At 35.0% G+C, this 23,552-nt stretch overlaps 1 protein-coding gene across 8 annotated transcripts in view; it reads right to left on the bottom strand.

Moving 5' to 3' along the window:
• METTL4 (methyltransferase 4, N6-adenosine) overlaps window positions 1-23,552 on the bottom strand; it is a 144,490-nt gene that overhangs the window by 119,510 nt on the left and 1,428 nt on the right. For 6 of the 8 annotated variants that reach the window (XM_070047010.1, XM_060310696.1, XM_060310697.1 and 3 more), the window contains exons 3-8: window positions 22,228-22,290; window positions 12,901-13,270; window positions 10,698-10,767; window positions 6,622-6,796; window positions 4,125-4,231; window positions 3,652-3,743 (exon numbers count right to left, since the gene is read on the bottom strand). In XM_070047010.1, coding sequence (XP_069903111.1) covers window positions 3,652-3,743; window positions 4,125-4,231; window positions 6,622-6,796; window positions 10,698-10,767; window positions 12,901-13,270; window positions 22,228-22,290 — 877 coding nt within the window. The remainder of the gene's footprint in view (window positions 1-3,651; window positions 3,744-4,124; window positions 4,232-6,621; window positions 6,797-10,697; window positions 10,768-12,900; window positions 13,271-22,227; window positions 22,291-23,552) is intronic. The other 2 variants (XM_070047012.1, XM_070047011.1) reach the window with 2 other exon arrangements.

Genomic DNA, 23,552 nt, shown 5'->3' on the forward strand with positions numbered 1-23,552 from the left:
GCATAAAATCTCATCAAACTATATTTAACTGTTCAGATACAAATTGTTGCGAGTAAAGTAGTAAAAAGGAGTAAAAATTCCTCTAAGGTACAATATGAAAAACAAAATTTTCATTCAAATACTTTTATTTCATGATTTTCCTACCTTAAATCTTTAAACTTAAAATGTTATACATTTATGTTAGGTTATAAGCCATAGCTATTGTTGGCTTATGTTTCAGTCTATAGGAAGAAATTTCAAAACTTAAGAGTAAATGTCTCATTTTGAAACAGAATATGCTTCCAATTTGGTGTTTTTTACATTTTGCAGTAGAAATAACAAATTAAAACTTGTTAAAAGAAAAAAAATTGGTGTTTCTAGAAGCAAAAGAGAGAACATTTCATTTTGTGAATTGGCATAAAGCAGTTTAAGAACATTTACATGTAAAAGTTCTAAGCATTATATAGAGAACATGTATTATCCCAAATCCTAGGGTTATGATTCAGAGTAAAATACTATTTTATTTATTTTTATTTATTTTTAACATCTTTATTGGAGTATAATTGCTTTACAATGTTGTGTTAGTTTCTGCTGTATCACAAAGTGAATTAGCTACATATATACATATATCCCAATATCCCCTCCCTCTTGCACCTCCCTCCCACCCTCCCTATCCCACCCCTCTAGGTGGACACAAAGCACTGAGCTGATCTCTCTGTGCTATGCAGCTGCTTCCCACTAGCTAGCTATCTTACATTTGGTAGTGTATATATGTCCATGACACTCTCTCACTTCAGAGTAAAATATACTGCAGAAATCTGCAAGTTGCTTTCTGATGGCTTTGTGTGGCTCTGTATCCAAAATACAGGCACTTGCTATCCAGTAACATGAACTCAAAAATAAAGGATTATAAATACTTCTTGTCTACCAGTACTTAACCAAAACATAAGAATAACATATATTGAGTCACACAAGATTTCCCCCCCCCGAAAATCTAACTTTTTTAAAAAATATTCTCAATGCTAAAAATGTGTTTGTGCTGCGCTCTACTGGGAACACAGCAGAACTGCACTTCATAACTACAGGCCATAATATGTACTAATTTTTATTAGTATTAATAAAAGACTAATTTTACTCACTATTTTATAAAACCTTATATTTTGTTTCTTTTTTGTTTGTTTGTTTTGCGGTACGCGGGCCTCTCTGTTGTGGCCTCTCCCGTTGCAGAGCACAGGCTCCGGACACGCAGGCTCAGGGGCCATGGCTCACGGGCCCAGCCGCTCCACGGCATGTGGGATCTTCCCGGACTGGGGCACGAACCCGCATCCCCTGCACCGGCAGGTGGACTCTCAACCACTGCGCCACCAGGGAAGCCCTAAAACCTTATATCTTAAGACTACTCTTTAAACATAATCTATGTAAAATGAATTAAGAAATAGTTTAACTATCATTTGGGAATGAAAGGTTTTTTGGGTCTGGCGCTTGGATTTTTAAAAGTAAAAGAATAAGCCCTAAGACAAACCCTAAATTAAGCTTTGGTACTCACCAAATGATAAAGAAAATTCAAATGAGAAGAATACAAATTAGATTTCCTCCAATGAGTATAACTGGTGGCAAACATAATTTTTTTCTCAAAGAACAGTACAGCTACACTTGTCATTTAAGTCAAATGTTTACTGCATTAAAGAATCTGTAACAGTCCAAAGTTTACAGGCAATTATTCACTAAGAATCCCTCTAAGTCAAAGAATGGATCAACAGGTAGACATCGGAACATTTCTCAAATGAATTAACACTAAAGACTCTCAGTATAAGCAATTTAAGATAATAGAAATCTTAAATGCTACCAATAAGCATTCTCTTGGGAATTTGAATTTACCTTTCTATGTATCCTAGCTCATGAACTATCCCATATTCTGCAAAATCAGGTGATAAGCTGATAGCCTATAGTCTTCCTGAGTGGCAGCTTGAAAGTTTTGGTTTATTTAAGCCAGGACCACCAAATTAATAAAATATATATTTCTAAAGAAAAAATTTTAACAGTAAACTTTGAATGTCACATTCAGTATCTCTTATATTCCTATTACATTCCTATTTTTTTATTCTTTCGCTTGAAAAATTTAGCATTTACTGATCTTCTACTATATGCTACAGAATTTCAAATATAAACAATCCTCACAACTCTGAAAGATTAAATATCATTATTCCTCCTTCAAATGTCGACTTTCAGGTGGAAAATTATTAGAGTAACTTGCTCAAGTAGCAGAACCAGGATTCAAACTCATGTTAGTCAATCTGAAAAGCTAAAGCTTTCCACTATTCCTTGCTGCTTAGTTTCATTAAATGATGGACATTATACTAAAGCATTAAGACTAGTAAGAATTCCAGGCTGCAGCAATTACCTTTCCAATGGTTCAGAAAAGCAACACCAACTCAACATAAAACTGAGAGTATCTACCAACTATCAAGGGAATTCTTGATAGTTGACCATCTCTCTGACTGCTTTCTGTGCTCTTGGCTTTAGAGCCAGCAAGGGATAGAACCCTGAGAGTACAATAAAGCACCTAGCAGAACTAGTCCTCACATGCACCATCAGTCTTCATTCTCCTGAGGACAGTGATGGGATAACAACCCAGTTAGTAAGAGGAACCTAAAAAATGGCGAAGAGGGAAGGCTGAGGTAATGTAGGACTAATCTGCATGGGTGCACTGGGTGGTCACGCGGCTCCGTCTCCACTTCAACAGTGTTTTAACATAACAGACCCTTTTTCCAACCACCAACCACCCTCCAGACTCTTTTCCAGTTGCGACCTCCGGGACCAAGCAACACCACTTTTGCGGTCAGCTTCTTACTGCCACCCACGATGACTTCCCAGATTCGTGAGAATTATTCCACCCAAGTGGAGGGTGCGATCACCGCCTGGTGGACCTGCATCCGCGGGCCTGGTACACCTACCTCTCTCTGGGCTTCTGCTCCGAGCGCCACAACGCGGCTCTGGAGGGCCAGGGCCCTGCCTCCTTCAGCGGGTTGGCCGAGCACCTCTCCAAGATGCAAAACCAGTGTGGCAACAGCGCCCTCTTCCGGGACATGCCGAAGCCGCCCCAAGATGAGCGGGGCAAAGCCCTGGACGCCACAGAAGCTGCCACGGGCTCAGAGAAGAACCTGAACCAGGCCCTTTTGGGTTTGCATGCCCTGGGTTTTTCCCACACAGACCATCTCTGTGCCTTCCTGGGGAGCCACCTCCTGGATAAGGAGGTGAGACTCAAGAAGATGGATGACCACCTGACCAACCTCCGCAGGCTGGCCGGCCCCCAGCCAGGGCTAGGCGAGTACTTAGGACCAGTAGCCTTTGAGCCCAGCGGCCCTTGAGGGCCCGATTCCACCTCCTGGTCTCAGGGCCTCTGCCTGAGCCTCTCCCTGCTGCCACTAGGCAGCTATGTAACCGCCTGGAGCCCTCTCCCAAGCTACGGACCAACTGGAAACAATAAAGCTTTCTGTAGCAAAAAAAAATCTATTCTCTATTCCATAAATTCTGCTATATGATTTTAGAATATTAATTAAAATAACATATATCTGATTTAATTTCCAAATTTCTAGACTATTCAAATACTATCAATACATTCAACCCTTTTGTCAATTTCACATAAGTCATAACTATTTTATAAAAACATACCAGCAAGAGGTGGCTTATGTGAGTGAAGCGTACAGGGCACACTGACAATTAACTTGTGATCTGGAATGGGGAGCTCTTTTACATCTGCATTCCTATTAAAACAGAACAAAAACGTAAATTATATTTTAGAGGACAATTTTTTACATATAAGCCACAGTTGCCTTGATTTTTTTTCAACTTTCCAATAGTATCTGAATTTATAATAAATTTAAGAATAGAAATAATGGAAATCAATAACCTAAGTATTAAGAAATTTCAGGTAGTTTCCTTTTCTACAATAATGACTCTTACACATTAGATAAAGCAAAAGATAATATAAAATTTCATGTGCCGTACCATTCACACTTATCTCGGCCATTTTCAGATTTTCAAAAACGTAAAAATTAACAAAAACTAATGATCACTGTATTAATAACTTTTAAAAGCCTTAAAATCAATACATTTATACAATTTTGAAAAATCACGTTTCCTACCTTAATGGTAAAGCAGCTTTTTCTCGAACTCTTCCCAGTATAAGACCTTCGTAAGGCTTTTTGTGTGGAGAATCTAATGGGAACACAAACTCTCCTGAACTGGTGATCTGATAAAAAGGAGTCAAAAACAAAAACAACCCATACATCTGTAAATATCCAGGAAAAGGATTGGGTTTTTTTTCCTACCACTATACAATTTTCACCAAAGAAAAAGAAGTATTAAACCTCAAGGCTACCACAGTCCAATAAAAATATAATGTGGGCCACAAGTTTAAGCCACACATGTAATTTAGATTTTCTAGTACCAACATTTAAAAAAGCAAAAAGAATGAGGCAAAATTAATTTTAATTGTATTTTAAGTTTTAAATTATTTTTAATTATTTTTAATTTAACCTAACATATCTAAAATATTACCATTTCAATATGTAATCAATTCAAAACATTATTGAGGTATGTTATATTCTTTCTTTCATACTAAGTCTTTTAAATCTAAAACACTTATATTTTACATTTAGCACCATGTCTCAATTTGGACTAGCCACATTTCAAGTGCTGAAGAGCTACATACTGCTAGTGACTGCCATAATGGACAAGGCAGCTATGAAGGACTAAAAAATTTTAAGTATCATTTTATCATCTTGCACACAAAAACCTCTATTTTTCATTAAAATTTATTATTGGAAACCATGCCATCATTAATTCATTTATTTGTTCAAATAACATTTACCTATTACTGGCAATGTGACTAAGTCAATTACAATAAAGTATTTTCCTTTACTTATAGGAAACAATGGCATTAAATACTGTCAGAGCTAAAATTAATAATGAAGGAAGCTCAGGGATTGATGAGATAGACAATACGTGGTCCAATTTCTTGGCATTATAAATCCAGAAATTCAATCTTATCATTTCATCCTGGAGTGATCAGACTCCCAAGGACTCACTTTAGCTAATCAAACTCAAGACACAATTTATAATAACAATATCAAATCATTAATTAAGCATGGAAGAAAATATTTTCACTATCAGAATATTCATATCTATTCTCTGTGGAACCCTTTACCCTATATCGAGGTATCTAAAAAACCAAGTCCTTTTATCACCTCTAGGGCCCACGAGAAACAGCATCTATTCCACACAGCACTGTATAAACACTGGCAAATTCTTATTCTTTGGATATCCTTTATACTCAATGCAGATTACTCCTTCTGATATAACAATATGTTCAATTACCTAATAAGTATTTCATAAAACATATTTTTGTTTTAAGCTATAGTCATATCATACCATCTCATAGAACTGATTATTACCAGAAATGAACAGTCTTAGTTTTCATGTATTAGCATTTTACTGGTTTTGATTTCAGAAGGTAACCTTTTCGTGACTTTGGCCTCAGTCTCTGATTATAAAAGAACTGCCATAATAGACAGAGTGGAATGGAGTTTTATATTCCTGTTATGGTCCTACAGCAAATCAACCAAAGCTAAGCCCAAAGCACAACTGTAAAAGCAAAGACACAACTTAAGTGTTTGTTTGCCAAGTCTCACAAAATAGGTGCAAATAAATAATGTACACAGCTTTTAGAAGATATTCCAGTACACTACAAAGTACACAGAGCACATAAAAATAGAACCTGTGTCTAAAATGAATATACAGTTATATAAATATTATATAAATGTTAAAACATTCAACCCATAATAACCTGGTTTACCTTTTTAAAATTTAGGAGGGGTTTTCTGGAATTCACCTGGTAGACAATGTATCTCTAAAAGGATGTCCAATGAACTCTGAACTGATGCCTTATATTTTTGTATTTTTTGGTATTTTTATACCAAGCAAAGATATTAAAGATCATTCAACCAATCCAAGAGTTGGAATCATTTCTTTCAAAAACAGGCACTGAGGAACTAAGTTAAGGTTTAAAGTATAAAAGGTCCTTGCTTCTAGCATTTTCCCAACTCTTCCACAGTAGATTTCTTTGCTATCTCCCTCTCATCCCCAGAAACATAAGAAAAAAAGAAAGAAGGAAGGAAGGAAGAGAGGGAGGGAGGGAGGGAGGGAGGAAGGAGAAGAAAAAAGAAAGACAGAAGTCACAAAGGGCAGCTGAAATTTTGGATGAGTAAAGAGGAAGAAGATGAACAGTAAGACAATTTCTATGTTTAGTGATGGACAAATTCCCCAAAGGTTTTGTTTGTTGTTTCTTAAACTACAGACATCAGAGCTTTTGAAAATGTCATCCTGATATCTCCGAGTGATTTCTGAAGGCCAGCAGTTTGGGATTCTACTACAAAAATATACAGAACAAATAGGTAAAAAGTCTTGAGAATAAGAAGACAAAGGTACTTAGCAGCAAAGTAAACATTTTAATTAGACCATGTTGAAGGAGTAGAGCGGTGACATGTTAAGCATTAAAAAGTAGATGCTACCTTTATGTGACTTGTATGTCACACCTTATTAACAAATAAAGTTAACAAATACATTAACTTCTAAACTTACTTTTACCCAGTGCCATTCAGCAACTATCTCCACAGACCAAGAAGGGTAAAGTTCTTCCTTAACAAAACGTAGGTGCTTCTGTCTATTCGTCACCCAAGTAACAACAAGACAGTTTGGAGCAGCCAGCTTAGGGATAGGTATCTGCTTTATTTGCAGTGGTGATAAATAACTATATCTAAAAATAAACAGAAAAAAATATTAGCAAAATTTGCTGCAAAAAAGAAAAATAAGCAGGGAGAAAACCTGTATAACATTGACTCCACAAACACAAAGCTCCTATATTTATTTGTGCAACTAAACATGAAGCCACACTGACACCCAGTGGACACATTATTACACGCAAGTCAGAAATAATATTTTTAGTTTTTACTAATTTAAAATGATGAAGCCATATTTCTTTATCATTTCTAAATGTATTACATTTCAGTAATTTTACTAATATTTTCTATATGCTTTTCTAACATTCAAAATTAAGCAAATATTATGGTTTGATAATCTGTACATTACAAAGGGACCCCATTAACAGTCTTGAAACTACTATGTCAATATCCCATGAACATCTTCAGTCTATCATCTTGTTTCTTTCATCTTTCCCAATCAGTTCTACTGGGCTCTCTGAAACTCTCATGCTTTCATTACAAAAAAAATTCTACAGTCTTGCACCTCCTGGTCGTTAGTAGTATGAAGTCTAGTTTCTCTTGCTAAAACAATACTTGCTCTACAATACCCCATCAAACCAATGTGGCCCTTTCTCCAGCACCCAACACACACAACAGAAAGAGGAGAGGTCAGTATTCTCCTAGCTCCCCTACTGCCAGTTCCAGGCTATCAGCCATCTACCTTTGTGTAAAATCCCCTTCTCTTTGAGAAGTACACTATCTAGCCTCCAATGTTCCTTATCGAACCTATTACAGCCTCACTCTCCATATTCAATGAGGATTTAAGTTCTGAGATCCTTCTACCTCACCAACATAAATCTTGCCAGTATCCTGGGCAATTTCAAAGCACAGGCTAAATAATGTACACACTCACCTATTCTTCCCCTAAATAAATACAATTGCATTCACTCCACTTCAATAATCCCTTCGAGTGGCCAAAACCTGGACGTTGTCATCACTCAAACTTGCTCCATTTCTGAAACCATATACACTGATCTCTGGTCATTACTTTTTTTTTTTTTACATCTTTATTGGAGTATAATTGCTTTACAATGTTGTGTTAGTTTCTGCTGTACAACAAAGTGAATCAGCTATAAGTATACATATATCACCATATCCCCTCCCTCTTGAGCCTCCCTCCCATCCTCCGTATCCCACCCCTCTAGGTCGTCACAAAGCATCAAGCTGATCTCCCTGTGCTATGTGGCTGCTTCCCACTAGCTATCTATTTTACATTTGGTAGTGTATGTGTATGTCAATGCTACTCTCTCACTTCGTCCCAGCTTCCCCTTCCCCCCACCGTGTCCTCAAGTCCATTCTCTATGCTGTGTCTTTACTCCTGCCCTGCCACTAGGTTCATCAGTACCGTTTTTCTAGATTCCATATACATGCATTAGCATACAGTATTTGTTTTTCTCTTTCTGACTTACTTCACTCTGTATGACAGACTCTAGGTCCATCCACCTCATTACAAATAACTCAATTTTGTTCCTTTTTATGGCTGAGTAATATTCCATTGTATATATGTACCACATCTTCTTTATCCATTCATCTGTCGATGGACACTTAGGTTGCTTCCATGTCCTGGAAACTGTAAATAGTGCTGCAATGAACACTGTGGTACATGACTCTTTTTGAATTATGGTTTTCTCAGGGTATATGCCCAGCAGTGAGATTGCTGGGTCATATGGCAGCTCTATTTTTAGTTTTTTAAGGAACCTCCATACTGTTCTCCATAGTGGCTGTATCAATTTACATTCCCACCAACAGTGCAGGAGGGTTTCCTTTTCTCCACTCCCTCTCCAGCATTTATTGTTTCTAGATTTTCTGATGATTGGCCATTACCTCTTCTCCGTCACCAATTCTTTGACTTTACCAAAGCATTCAGTCAGTGCCCCATTCCTCCACTTTACTGAGTCTATCAGTTTCTTCCTGCCCACACTTTCTCCTCTTCCTCACATACTACCAACCACCAATCACTCCTCTGCCTTCTCACTATACCCCTAACTCCAATCTCCCCTTTACTCTTTCACCCCATAACTCCTGCAAAACTCCAATCTTAAATTCAATTCAATTTCAACACAATTCAATTCAACTTCTTCATATGGAAAAAAATCAGGTGGAGAAAAATGCTAAACTGAAGAATTGGCTCAATTAAGTCCATTCTTAGGTTCTCAAAACTACTCATCAATTCTTTTACTTATCCTTGGTCAACTACTACAAACCTTCATCTCTTTTCAAGTCTCGCCCAAACTCACTCTTTGTAGATGAAGTTAACGCATATATCAATTAAAAAAAAAAAAGCCATCGGACTGCTTCAATTACCTAACCCTCTCCCGCCTGGTTATACGCTTTCACTTACCCATTGCTATACATTTCCTCTTAAAGGATAGCATGGCTTCATATATTTAAAGCTTATCCCTCCAGCTGTGTTCTCTTATTCTCATCTTCTAGTCTATTAGTGATGCTAATTACTCCCCTCCTGTATTTTCAACCTCTCTAGTAGTTCCTTACCATTAGCCTATAAATATGCTTATACTATACACTTTTCCTTTCTTTTCTTTTCTTTTTTTTTGGTTAGTTTTTCTATATACTATATACTTTTAAAGGAAAGAAGAGGAGAGAAGACTTGGGCAGGGGGAGGGTGGAGAAGGGAGAAAGAAAGGAAGAGAAGAAAAAATAACAGAAAAGAAAAAAGGGAGAAATACCCTCAGTTAGGTCTCCTGTCTACAGCTAAACTAAGGACTGGCCTATCCAGATAATGCATAGTAATCTCCTTTTCTTAGCAGCCTTAATTCCATTTGGAATTTTAATTCCCCTTTTCCATGTAACCTAACATATTCACAAATTCCAGGGATTAGGACAAGGGCATGGAGGCGGGTGTGGGGGGAGGGGGGACAACAGTATTCTACCTACCACAGATGCTAAAACTGGTAACAAGATATTTACATATATCACAGTATCTCCCTATATGATTTCCTTTTTAATTTTCTAATAAAGGAAAATTAGAAAATTAAAAAGGAAAATTAATTGCCTATTTTGATAATTACATTATGATTATATAAGAAAATATTAATATATTTGTTTTCAAGAAATACAGAATAAAATATTCCAGAGTAACTTACTTCTTCTTAAATAATTTATTCTCATACAGTTCAGAAAAAAACTATATATACATAGATATCTACACACATGCACAAAAACACACATATAGAGAATAGCTACAGGAATTCTTTGTATGATCCTTGAAACTTTAAGAGAAAAAAGTCCAATTATTGGTACAGCTCATAAACAAAAAGCATAACAAGATAATTGTGGAGAAGAAATTTCATACGAACTTTAAGTCAAGGTAATAGGAACTGTTCAGTCTAGAAAATCGAAGAGTGAGAGGAAATACAACGGAAGACATTCACTAGAACTAGAGGGAAAAACTTTTTTAAAAAGCTATTAAAAGGGAATGTCATCTTACTAACTAATTGAACTTATCACTCTAAAAGGTTACATAAACGAAATGGTGGCATAAATAAAAACAAATTTCAGAATGAAGTAGACCAATTCATTCATAGCAGTGTTAAGGAATACTGTATTTTGGCACATATTTCTAAACTTTAGAATTTGATATCAAAGAAGGCAAAAATGTTGCCTTTTGGTGTTATAGAAACATCCCTGAACTGGACAGTCAGTAACCTTAATCATTAATAAATATATTACTTTTAACATTCTTAACCTACATCTACATATAGTTCTAGTTCAAGAGAATTATCTACTTAAGGGAATTAAAATCTTAAAACGAAAGTGTTTTAGTAGTTTCAGACAATCTATTATCATAAAGTAATGCTTTTAGCATATGTAACTAGAATGTACAAAGGACAATAGCTTTGAGAAAGCATATCTAATAGATAAATTATTTATACTTACCTGTTACTTCTTTTAACTGATTTGTTCTGCCATGGTGGATCTATCACAATTACATCATATGTTTTCTTACCTGAAAACAAAGAGACAATTTCAGAAAATATCTTCTATACATATCACTTTAAAAACTAAACATGTTCTGAGACTTCCTGGCGGTACAGTGGTTGGGACTCTGCACTTCCACTGCAGGGGGCATGGGTTCCATCCCTAGTTGGGGAACTAAGATCCCACATGCCACATGGCAAAAAAAAAAAAAACTAAACATGTTCTTCAACAATGAAGTGCATTCACTACAGACACAAATATACTGGAATGCAAGAAAAGGATTTGTGGCATTTATTCAAATAATTTATCTAAAATAATTAAGAGATTCCCCTTATAATTTAGTACCTCTGGGATTTTAACATAATTTCACCTATTGCAGAAACTTCCTAAAAATAACTACAGCTCCCTTAGCTAGACATCAATGATTTATAAATGTCCTATAAGTCTTGGTAGCCATATTAACTTGGTCCTTTCAAGCCTAGATAGGGTAGGTATGGGTTTTTTGCTTCTGTTTTTCAACTTTTTACATGAAATAAAACTTGTCCTTTGACTGATATATTGACCACAACAAAATGTCCCCAATAGTCTACTAGTGTTCTTTTCTCTGGACCAGGATCACACATTGCATTCAGTTGCCATGTCTCCTAAATTTCCTCCAATCTGGAAAAGTTCCTCAGTCTTTCTTTGTCTTTTATGACCTTGATACTTTTGAAGACTACTGGCTAGTCATTTTATAAAATGTCCCTCAAGTTTGGGTTTGGTATTTCCTCGTGATTAAATTTAGGTTCTTTATTTTTGGCAAGAGTATCACCATGCCATTATCAGGAAACACAGTGTCAAAATGTCTCATTATTAGTGATACTACCTTTGATCATTTGGTTAAAATGCTGTCAGCCAGGTTTCTCCAGTTTTACTTTTGTAATTAATAAGTATTTTGCAGGGAGATATTTTAAGACTGTGCAAATATCCTGCATCTCATCTTTTCATCCACTATTTTGACACCCAAATACTATGATGTGTGCCAAATGGAAATTTTCTAGTTACATCATTCTACCTACATTTATTAATTGGAATTTTACTGTGAGGAAGAGCTGTCCCTTTTCATTTTATAAACAGAGGTATATTTTTGTAAATGTACAATCTCATAAGTGATCAAAAGAATGCAAATTAAAATAAGGAAGTGATGGCTTTTAAACTATTAGAGTAACAAAGATCAAAAAGAATGGGGAAAAAAATGTTCAAATATAGCATGATTTTCTCATTAATTTGTTATCTTGTCATTTACTCTGAAGAATTTATGATGCTGTGACATAAATAACCAATCATTTATAATACGGTTTGAAAGTAATTAAAAGAAGCTTTTCATTAATAAGCTATGTTATGTTAATAATGTAAAATTTTGCTTAAAAATGTCCAAATAACATTAAACAGCAGATTAAATTCAATTTGGTCAATATACCTCTTATCTACATCATCCCTTAGAATATTATAATAGTTATAATTTGTTAGAAACATAAATCACTGAGCTAAGCTCATGATGCAGATTATCTCATCTAATCCCCAAAATTACCCTTGGAAGTAGGTATTATCATATCCATTTTATAGACTAGGAAACTGAGGCTCAGTTTTGTGAAGTGCCTAAAGACTCATAGTTAAGCTTCAGAATCTAAATTCAAATTCAGGTGTATATGACTCTGGACTTAAATATCTAAATTCTTAACTTTATACAGGAAAATATTTTGAGAAACTTTAGATAATAAACTTGAACAGTAGCTTAAAATGTAACCTAAAAGGCTAGGAATGGTTTGGGAATTAACATTCGTATATGAAGTGTTTCTACTTTGCTATGAATAAAAGCTAAATAAAGTTATTTGGTCAACCCCAACTGTACCCTGAATTCCTAAGTACAGAACAGTAACTATGTTTACTCTCTTGGGGACTAGTTAAGTTTTTGACCCTTTGTTTGTGATAAGAATTTTTTTAATTTTGAAGACAGAAGTCAGCACTTTAAAATTGAATTTAAAAGAAAAATACACTGAGAAAATTAAGTGTTCACCCTATCACAAAATGCTGGTGCTCATTCAACATTCAGACTTGTTCTTGACTTCTGAGGCCACAAAAAAATTATCTTTTTCTAATAATAAACATAATAATTACTTACAGCTCAGAAGCGGGTACATGCAAGAAATGTCAGACAAAAGAAAACTGCTTTTTGGTGGCAGCAGGTATTTCTGTCCCATTAAAGTAATCATTTTTGTAAAACTAGAGTTGTTTTCAACAATCCGTGAAAATAAATCCTGCTCTGTAACAGATATATCATCTTCCATCAATTGTAACGTTTGAAGTTCCATTTCATTCAGAGAAGGCAAATGCTTTGCCATTTCACATAATTCTGACAAATTGCAGGTATCAAGTGGTAAAGTAATGGGCTCACTATACTTGTCCTGTTTTTCATAAAGTGGATGAAGAAAGCCACTTTTGAGACCTTCTTGGATTAACTGTGAAGATCCATCCAAAATCAGCCCCCTGATCTGTAAGAGAATTTTTTTTAAGTACATTAAAAAGTCACTAAAAAATAAATAAATAAATAAAAATTAAAAGTCACTGACATTAAAACAATTTTCTAAATAATAAAGTTCCTACTATGCTTTGAGTATTTCAACTCTTGGATTAAAATCAACATTCTTAATGCTTATAGGAAAATAACTTTATACTACAAAAAGAGTTAGAAAGTGTGAATATACCTTTGAAATGCTATTTCTTAACTGTGGAATGAAACAAATCTCATAAACTCACTGAAAATTAACTAACCAAACAATATATTGAATACGTAGAAAATGTATCCTTAAAACTTTATACGATAAATTTGATAATGTTTCTAAAAGAAAGTGGAATTTCTAATTTATAAAAAGAATTAAGGGAATTCCCTGGCAGTCCAGTGGTTAGGTCTCCATGCTTTCACTGCCAAGGGCATGAGTTCAATCCCTGGTCGGGGAACTAAGATCCCGCAAGCTGTGCAGTGTGGCCAAAAAAAAAAAGAATTAAGTCTAAATCACATTTAATCTTAAATTTTTCTAGTAACTTAATTTTTTACATATTTATTTATTTACTTATTTGGCTGCGCCAGGTCTTAGTTGCAGCATGCAGGATCTTCATTGCAGCATGTGAGATCTTTAGTTGCAGCATGTGGGATCTAGTTCCCTGACCAGGGATTGAACCCAGGCCCCTTGCATTGGGAGCATGGAGTCTTAGCCACTGGACCACCAGGGAAGTCCCCCTAGTAATTTAATTTTAAAATAAATATACCTTTGATTTTATAAAATATAGCTTGAATTGTAAAAAAAAGAAAAAAATTAACTCTATAAAATGAATATATAAACAAAGGTTTTCAATAATACAACCAAAATAATTATAAAATTAAAAGCCAAGTTCTGCTTCTGGACAAGATGGAGTACCTTTAATTTGAAATTACTTTTCAAAAATTATTTTTAAAAAACGGTTTTCAGACCTTGGATGGATGTCAAGCAGTGTAGAACAGTAGTCCCTAAAAAAGGAGAAACGAGTTGCTCCAGCTTACCACCTTGAGAAAGTTTCTAGGCAGCAGTACAGGAAAGAGACCCATTCAGAGCCCAACAGTCTCTCTGAGTTAAGGAAATACAGCTGGGAGTCTGGAAAGGCCAAGGCAGCTAGAGTTTGCAGGGAAGGATACCAGAGAGGAGAGAGCTGCAGAGGATCAAGTCTCCAGCTGAGTAGTGATCAGCACATGTATGTGATGAAATACTCAAGGACAGGGAAAGAACCAGATAGAATGATCAGAGGGAGAAATCCCCAGAGTTCACACAGGGCTTGTGCAGCCCTTTTTTTTTTTTGCAATCACGGGCCTCTCACTGCTGTGGCCTCTCCCATTGCGGAGCACAGGCTCCAGACGCGCAGGCTCAGCGGCCACGGCTCACGGGCCCAGCCGCTCTGCGGCATGTGGGATCTTCCCGGACTGGGGCACGAACCCGTGTCCCCTGCATTGGCAGGTGGACTCTCAACCACTGCACCACCAGGGAAGCCCGTGCAGCCCATTTTTAAAGATTAGGAAAAAAAAGTAGAAAGGGATATTAAGGCACTCATTATAACCATATTCATATGTTCAAAAATGTAAAGAAAAAAATGAACCTGTTAAGAAGAGATAGGGAAACTATAAGAAAAGACCAAATTGAGTGTCTAGAAATTAAAAAATACAATGCACAAGTGAAAAATACACTACATTGGAATTACAGCAGATTAGACACTGAAGAAGAAAAGGTTAATGCACTTGAAAACAGCGCAATAAAAGCACCCAAAATGAAGGGGACAGGAAATATATTTGAGGAGACAACAGCCAAAAATTTCTAAATTTGCTGAAGACTATGTATTCACAGATCCAAGAAGATCAACAAATGGAGGAGGAGGAGGAAGAAGAGGAAGAGAAAACTACATTAAGGAACATCACAATTAAATTGCTGAAAACGCTCAAAGCAGCCAGAGACTTCCACTTCCAACCAAGATGGAGTAATAGGGACAAAAGCTTTCAAGACACTGGACATCAGGCAACAAAGGAGAGTGAAAGAAATCATAGGTAAGCCCTATGATTGCCCCAGCTAACTGCCTGGAGATTTTCCAAGGCACAAGAAGAATCTGGGCAGAGTCTAGAAGAAATCCAGAGTTATGGAGACAGAGCTGAGAATATGGGGATGCCAAGACAGAGTACCCAGGAGAGTATCAGAGAGGAAAGAGCTGTACAGAGAGAACTCTGTATATCTGCAGGTAGTCACACTGGAGAAATTCCCCTAAATACTGATCACTCCAAGTGTGTGGGGGAACTATCCAAGGCCAAGAAAAGAACCACCCAAGAGGACTAAAAGAAACAGTGTCTTGAGCTCTCACAGGGCCAAGAATAGTCCTTGTTTCCAACACTCAGACCAGAAAACATCATGATTCACAGGACAATTGGGGGACATTTCACCATGGGTCTCGCTGTGTGAGCAGAGGCACTGATAGCTTTTGTTCCAGAATAAATTTTCAAGGTGTTGGTTTGTAACCTCAAGAGCTTCCCAGGAGAAATCTGAAACTGGCCCCTGTACACAGAGGGCAAGGAGAGACCAAAGAAAAGAGGCAGACCACTCTAGATGGGAAGATGGCAGGTTTAACAACAAGAGAACTTACAAACGAGGCTTGTCTTGGGAGGCTGCAAGACAAGTAGATCTCTGTACCTGTCGCCCAGAATCCTAAAAGTTTATACAGAGTTCTTAACTGGGTTCAGTCACATACACAGTCCAGATCATCTCAACAACAGCTTACTCTCTCAAGGCTATGTCCTTGAAAACAGCTCCCACTGTGGGAACGGTGGGCAGAGTGTACAGTCCAAAGACAAAGGAGGGGTGAGGAGCCTCCAAGTGTCCAGGTCAACCAGTGGTCATATCCTCAAGATCAGTTCCTCCAACACAAGGATATTCATATAGCATGGAAGACGGAGATCATGTCTCCCTCCAAGCCAGAAGGCAGATCTGTTTGCTGTCCAGGTTAATAAAGGCTCACTCTGGGACAAAATGCTGGACAGGTTTGTTTGCAACCCATTTTAAAAAACTGGGGTTCCCTAATCTTGGGGTTCTTTAGCTACAAACCAAATCTACTGCATGCAGAGCATACACCAAGGCTCCTTGGCATCATCCCCATGGAGTACAAGGGAAGTCTGTGAACAGAAAGTATATGCTTCCTGCTATGCAGGGAGCAATAAACTCCTTATTTAATAAAATCTTAGGTCTAAATCTATTTTAATAAAATCTGAGACCTAAACTTGCTAGCTTGTTAGCTTCCAAATAGAGTAAAATCTCAGACATTTCATCCCAGTTCTTGACAGGGGTATTGGGTAGATAACAGATTTTGTGTCAGTAAAAAGGAATAATCAGCCTTAGTCTAAAAACATCATTCTAAACTCACCTAAGAAAAATCTACCCAGTAATTGATAGACCAATTAAACCAAAAATCTCTAAAGACATAGAAGTTCTGAACAACACTACCAACTTAACCTGACATTCATAGAACACTGCATCCAACAACTATAGAATACGTATTCAAAAATACATTAAAAATAGCACACAATACAGTCACAAAGATAATTCATATGCTGGACTATAAAGAAAGGCTCAATAAATTTAAAAGGATTGAAATCATCAGAGTATATTCTTATACCCCAACGGATTTAAGTTAGAAATCAATAATAAGAAGATATCAAGATAAACCCCAAATATCTGGGAATGAAACAGAAGACTTCTAAATAATTCATATAGGTCAAAGATAAAATCACAGAGGAAATCAGAAAATATTTTGAAGTGAATGAAAGTGAAAATACAAAATATCAAAATATGTGGAATGCAACTAAAGCAATGATTCAAGGCAAACTTATAGCTTTAAGTGCTTATATTAAAAAAAATCTAAATTCACTGACAAAAGCTTCTACTTTAAGAAGTTAGAAAAAGAGCAAAGTAAACCAAAAGGAAGAAAATAATAGAGAACAGATATCAACAAAATAGAAAATAGATAGACAGTAAAGAAAATTAATTAAGTTAAAAGCTGGTTCTTTGAATATACTTGACATCAATTCATGTGTCTAATAAGGGATTGATATCCAGAATATAAAAGAACTCCTAGGGAATTCACTGGCGGTCCAGTGGTTAGGACTCCAGGCTTTCGCTGCCAAGGGCGCAGGTCCGATCCCTGGTCAGGGAACTAAGATCCCAAAAGCCGTGCAGCATGGCCAAAAAAAAGAACAAAACTCCTAAAACTCAATAACAACAACAAAAACCCAATTTAAAAATGAGTGAAGGACATGAATAGGGACATGAACAGACATTTCTCCAAAAAAGACATACAAACGGCCAACAGCACATAAAAATATGCTCAACATCATAAATCATCAGAAAAATGCAAATCGAAACCACAGTGAAACACCACTCACACCCATTAGAATGGCTGTTAAAAAAACAAAAACAGAAAGTAAGTGCTGACATGGATATGGAGAAACTGGAAACCCTTATGCATTGCTGGTGGGAATGTAAAATGGTACAACCACTGTGGAAGACAATAAGGCAGTTCCTCAAAAAATTAGAATTATCATATGATCCAATAATTCCACTTCTGGGTATATTCCCCAAAAAATTGAAAGCAGGGACTGGAACTGATATTTGTACGCTCATGTTCATAGCAGCATTATTCACAATAGCTAAAAGGTGGAAACATCCCAAATGTCCATTAACAAAAAAATATATAAATAGGCACTTCCCTGTTGGGGGAAAATAAAAATCATTCAGGAGATAAATAATGGTGATGGTTACAAAACAATGTGAATGTACTCAGTACAACTGAATTGTACACCTAAAAATGGTTAAAGTGGTAAATTTTATTTTATGTATATTTTGCCACAGTAAAAAAAAAAAAAAAAAAAGCTACAAAAAAAAGCTGGTTCTTTGAAAAAACAACAACAACAAAATAACAAGCCCCTAGCAAGAAAAGGAAAGAATACAAATCACCAACATCAGGAATGAAAAGGGGCATCACTTATCGTCACAAATCCTACAGACATTAAAAGCATGATAAGAGAATACTATGAACAACTTCATGCCAATAAATTTGACAAGTTGGATGAAACAGACAAATTTCTTAGAAAATACAACTTGCCAAAATTGACATAAGCAAAAGCAGAAAATCTGAAAATCCCTGTTATCTATTAAAGAACCTTATATTATTCCTAAAAACCTTCCCCAAAAGGAAACTCCAGGCCTAGATAATTTCACTGGTGAATTAATTCAAATATTCAAGGATGAAAAAACACTGATCCTATGAAAACTTCAACGAAGAATGTATAGCAGATGGATGTATATGTATGTATAGCAAATGAAAAGATTCTCAACATTATTAGTCATTAAGGAAATGCAAGTTAAAACCTCAATAAAATACCAACTACACACTTAAAAGAATTCCTAAAATCAAAAATCTGATGATATCAATGCTAGTGAGGATATGAAGCAAAGAGAGTTCTTATACTTTGCTGGTGGGAAATGCAAAACAGTACAACTACTTTGGAAAGCAATTTGGCATTTTTTTATGGAGATAAATATAACATTAACCATCAAACCAAAAATACCATTCCAACATGGAAATTTAAAACTCTATTACATAAACAACTCTTAAGCAAATCCCTAGAAAACCATGATATATCAATGAAATTTCACATCATGACAATTACAACACAACATATCAGAACCTATGATATGCTGCAGTGCCCCAAGAAAAAAAAATCATAACATTGAATACTTCCATCAAAAAAAAAGAACAAAAAAAAATGAACTAAGACAACTCAAAAAGTCAAAAAAAGAAAAAAACAGAAGGAATAAATTAAAATGGATTAAAGCAGAAATAAGTTAGACATTTTTAAGGTAAATTAATTTCAAAAACAACTAATAAATTAGGCAAAGCATTAGCTAATCTATCAAGGAAAAGGAAGTAAACATACAAAATAAATAGTGAAGGCAAAATAACCATAGAAACAGACTATTCATAAACAAATTTGAAAAATTAGATGAAATGGATAATATTCTAAGATAACATAATTTACCAAGATTAACTACAAAAGAATTTTTTTAATCTAAAATTGATTTCCAAAGAGGAAAAAGGAAAAGCTGTCAAAGAAGTATCCCCACAAAAAAAGCAACATACTGAGATAGATGCAAAGGGGAGCTCTACCAAACTTTTAAAGAACAGATTACTCCAGAGAATTGGGGAGAAAAAAAGAAAAACTTCCAACTTCCAACACTGAAATATGTAAATATCTGTATATAATTATATATATAAAACAAAAAAATTAAATATATCAGACCAATCTCACTTACGACTGTTCCAAATAAAATAGTAGCAAACAAAATCCAGCAGAACATTTAAAAAATAATACATCATGGTCATTTGGAATATATACTACAAATGTAAGGTGGTTACATATGATTAAAAATCAAAGGAAAATATTAGGAGAAAAATCATCCATTCAATCTCCATAGATGCTTTAAAAACATTTGATAAAATTCAGTAACCACAGTTGATAATAACACTCAATAAATAATACACAGAAACTTCTTTAACATGCTATTTCCAACTCAGCCCAAAACCCAGTGGAGAGGAAATCATCTCCTACAAAGTCAGAGACAAGGATAGATACTCTCACAAACATTACTTAATATTGTATCATATTTTCCAGCCTATACAATTAGAGAAGATAAATAAATTAGGGATATAATAATTATAGAGGTGTAAGTAAAACTATTAATATTTGCAAGAGTTATAATTATTACCTGAAAAATCAAGACATTCAATTTTTTTAAATTAATGCTAGATGTATATAAAGAAAATTTTACAGAATAACAACAGAAACTTAAACAAATGGAAAGACACATTTATGTTTTGGAGTAGGATCACAACATCTTAAAGATGCTAATAGTAAATGTTTATAAATTTGATTGCCATAAAAATTTCAACAGGTTAGTTTTTCTAACCAGACACTAAAATTGATCCTAAAATTCATGTGGGAAAATAAACAAAAAGCCCAGGAAAATTCTGTAAAAAGTAGCAATGATAAGATGGCCCAGGGTGGGGGGGTGGGGAGGGTGGAGGGTGGGGAATAAGTAACTACCACATAAGATATTAAAACATATTCACATTATAAAATCTCAAAAGAGATTGGCAAATAAATAGTGAGACAAACAAGTAAGACTTAAAGTCCAGAAATAAACTCAAATACTAATGTGAATTTAGTATATCAAGCATCTCATATAAGGAGGGAAAAACTGCATGAATAATGGTAGGACATATAGGTAGTCAACTGGATCCATATCTCACACTGTATACCAGGATAAAGTCTAAATGGATCAAGATATAAATTTGAAATAAAATCATAAATGTTCTAGAATAAAACATGGGAAATTATTTTAAAACCTTGAAGAAGGAATACTTCTCTAATTATGATTCCAAAATTCAGAAGTCATAAAAGAAAAAAATGATAAATTCAACTAAATGAAAATATAATATTGTCTGCATGGCGAAACCAAAACCAAAAAAAATCATAATTAAAATTAAAATGACAAACTGGGAAAAATATGCTTGTAATTTACATAATAGACAAAGACCTAATTTCCCCAGCATATAAAGAGCTCCTATAAATCAGTAAGAAAAAGAACAATCCAATTTTTTTAAGTATGCAAAGGAAACAAACAGTTCACATAAGAGAAATACAAATGAATTTTAAACATACATTACAATGCTTAACTACATTCATAATAAGAAATGCAAATTAAAGCCATACTAAAATACTATTTTTCAACAATTAGATTGGCAAACATCAAAAACTATAATATACTGTAATGGTGAGGATGTGGGAAAACAGGCAAAATTATACAGTTCTAGTGTGCTAATAAGATGATACAATCTCCATAGCAGCAATCTGGCAGTATCTATCAAAATGTTCAAACCCTCTGACACAGAAATTTGACTTGTCGAAATTTATCCTGCAGATACCACACATAAATATAGAAAATGACATGTGCATACTATACCTAAATGTCAGCAATTAAAGATTAAGTAAATAAAAGTAGGAAAGACAATGAGATCTAAAACAATTTGAACCCTCTGTTTCCTCTCATTTCTTTCACTCTCAGATCTCAGTAACCTCTAAGTTCTAGAAATACATCCTTCATATTATTCACTTTCTTCTGCCACTATCTTAAGTTGTTTTACCTACTGACAGTAGGCTTTTATAACTCAGAAAATTTCTGGACTTAACCAATATAGCATAAGTTTACTTACGTTAAATATGTAAATGAGAAGTATATGAGATTTTAATAAAAATTGGTTTAAATTGTTCATTACAATAAAAGTAATGATAAATCACTCCAGTGTTAAATTCTAACCTTGATCAAAATGACTGCTTGAGGGACTTCCCTGGTGGCGCAGTGGTTAAGAATTTGCCTGCGAATGCAGGGGACACGAGTTCAAGCCCTGGACCAGGAAGATCCCACATGCCGCAGAGCAAGTAAGCCTGTGCACCACAACTACTGAGCCTGCGCTCTAGAGCCCGTGAGCCACAACTACTGAGCCCGCAAGCCACAACTACTGAGCCCACGAGCCACAACTACTGAAGCCCACACACCTAGAGCCCACGCTCCGCAACAAGAGAAGCCACTGCAATGAGAAGCCTGTGCACCATAGTGAAGAGTAGCCCCGGTTCGCCACAACTAGAGAAAGTCCGGCAGCAGCAATTAAAACCCAACACAGCCAAAAGTAAATATAAATAAATAAATAATAATTTTTTTAAAAATGACTGATTGATTTTTAAAAACATCCTTATTTACGTTGTCCTTTTATTTATACTAGTTCACATTAACCTTCCAAAGTCATCAATGAATATTTTACACCGTACCTTTGTATGGTATTCCATAGCATCCAATTCACCTTGATTGAAAACAACACATCTCTTACGCTTCTAAAGAGTAAATTACACGGAAAAAAATTATGTGGCCATCATCAAAATAATGATATTTTGAAATATATTAGTACTTCCTTTTTCTTTATCACATTTTCCATATTGTGTATCTCATTCTTTAAGAGGTAATAACTACTGAGGTCGAAATAAGTGCAAAGAGTATGGACTGGGGAGGTAAGATTTCCCAAATAATAATAATTATTATTATTACTATTATTACAAACTTAATGGGTGATAAAAGGCCATGTAGGCGTTATCTACTATTAGTAAGAACTAGTATGACATAATAAAATGGCACTAACATCCATAGAACACAAGGAAACTGTGACACTGTATAAGAGTCACCAGTGTCATCTATCAGTTGATATAGGGTATAATTATTCTGAACTTTCTTAACTTCTACAACAAAAACAATTCGCAATGTACTTTTAATAGATCTTTATGTGTAATCTGAGGATTAGGTATAAATAAGATATATTAACACTGTTCTACATCTAACAACTCCATAGCAAAGAACATGTAAGTCTGCAATATAGAGCAGGGACTTTGTACTTTTCATTCCTGAAATCTCAGTGCCTACATGGTGGCATAACTCCTAGCAGGCTAACAACAAAAGTTCTTTGGCTGAATAAATACATGGACTCTCTATTACTTTCCTTATTCTAATTCTCAACATGCTTTCTTATTTAGTATCTTTCTTCCCCACTCAATTGTAAGATCTAAAAAGGCAGAGATTATATTTATCTTGTTTCATCACTCCTTGTACAACAGCACATAGAAAGATCTCAAACATTTATTGGGTGAATAATGAATGTAATTCCTATCTCTAACAAAGAAAATGTTAATATGATCTATCTGAAATGGACTTTGTATAATCACCTCTGAGCTCTTCAATACATAAAAAGTATTCATGCATAATTAATTTGACTCTATATGGCACTCTCAAAACTTTTCATTGCACCAATGTGTATACAAATATATATTTTTTAAGAATATATATTTTCCATAGTAGCTGTCTAGTTTTATCACTAGGAACTTTTCAAAAATATCACCCTTCTTCCAAACATTTATTATACAAGCTTATCCCCAAAGGATAAATCTCTAAAATTCCCCCTTTATACTGCTATATACTGCTTTAGAATTTTACAGAGAAACATATTTTTGAGCAAAAATAGGTGTAAAAACATGCAATTAATACGAAAACCTAGGCAGACAGGGTTTCTTTTTTTGTTACTTAGTTTTGTTTGTTTAATTTACAGAGC

The sequence above is a fragment of the Globicephala melas genome, chromosome 13 (assembly GCF_963455315.2).
Source record: "Globicephala melas chromosome 13, mGloMel1.2, whole genome shotgun sequence".
Taxonomy (NCBI): Eukaryota; Metazoa; Chordata; class Mammalia; order Artiodactyla; family Delphinidae; genus Globicephala; species Globicephala melas.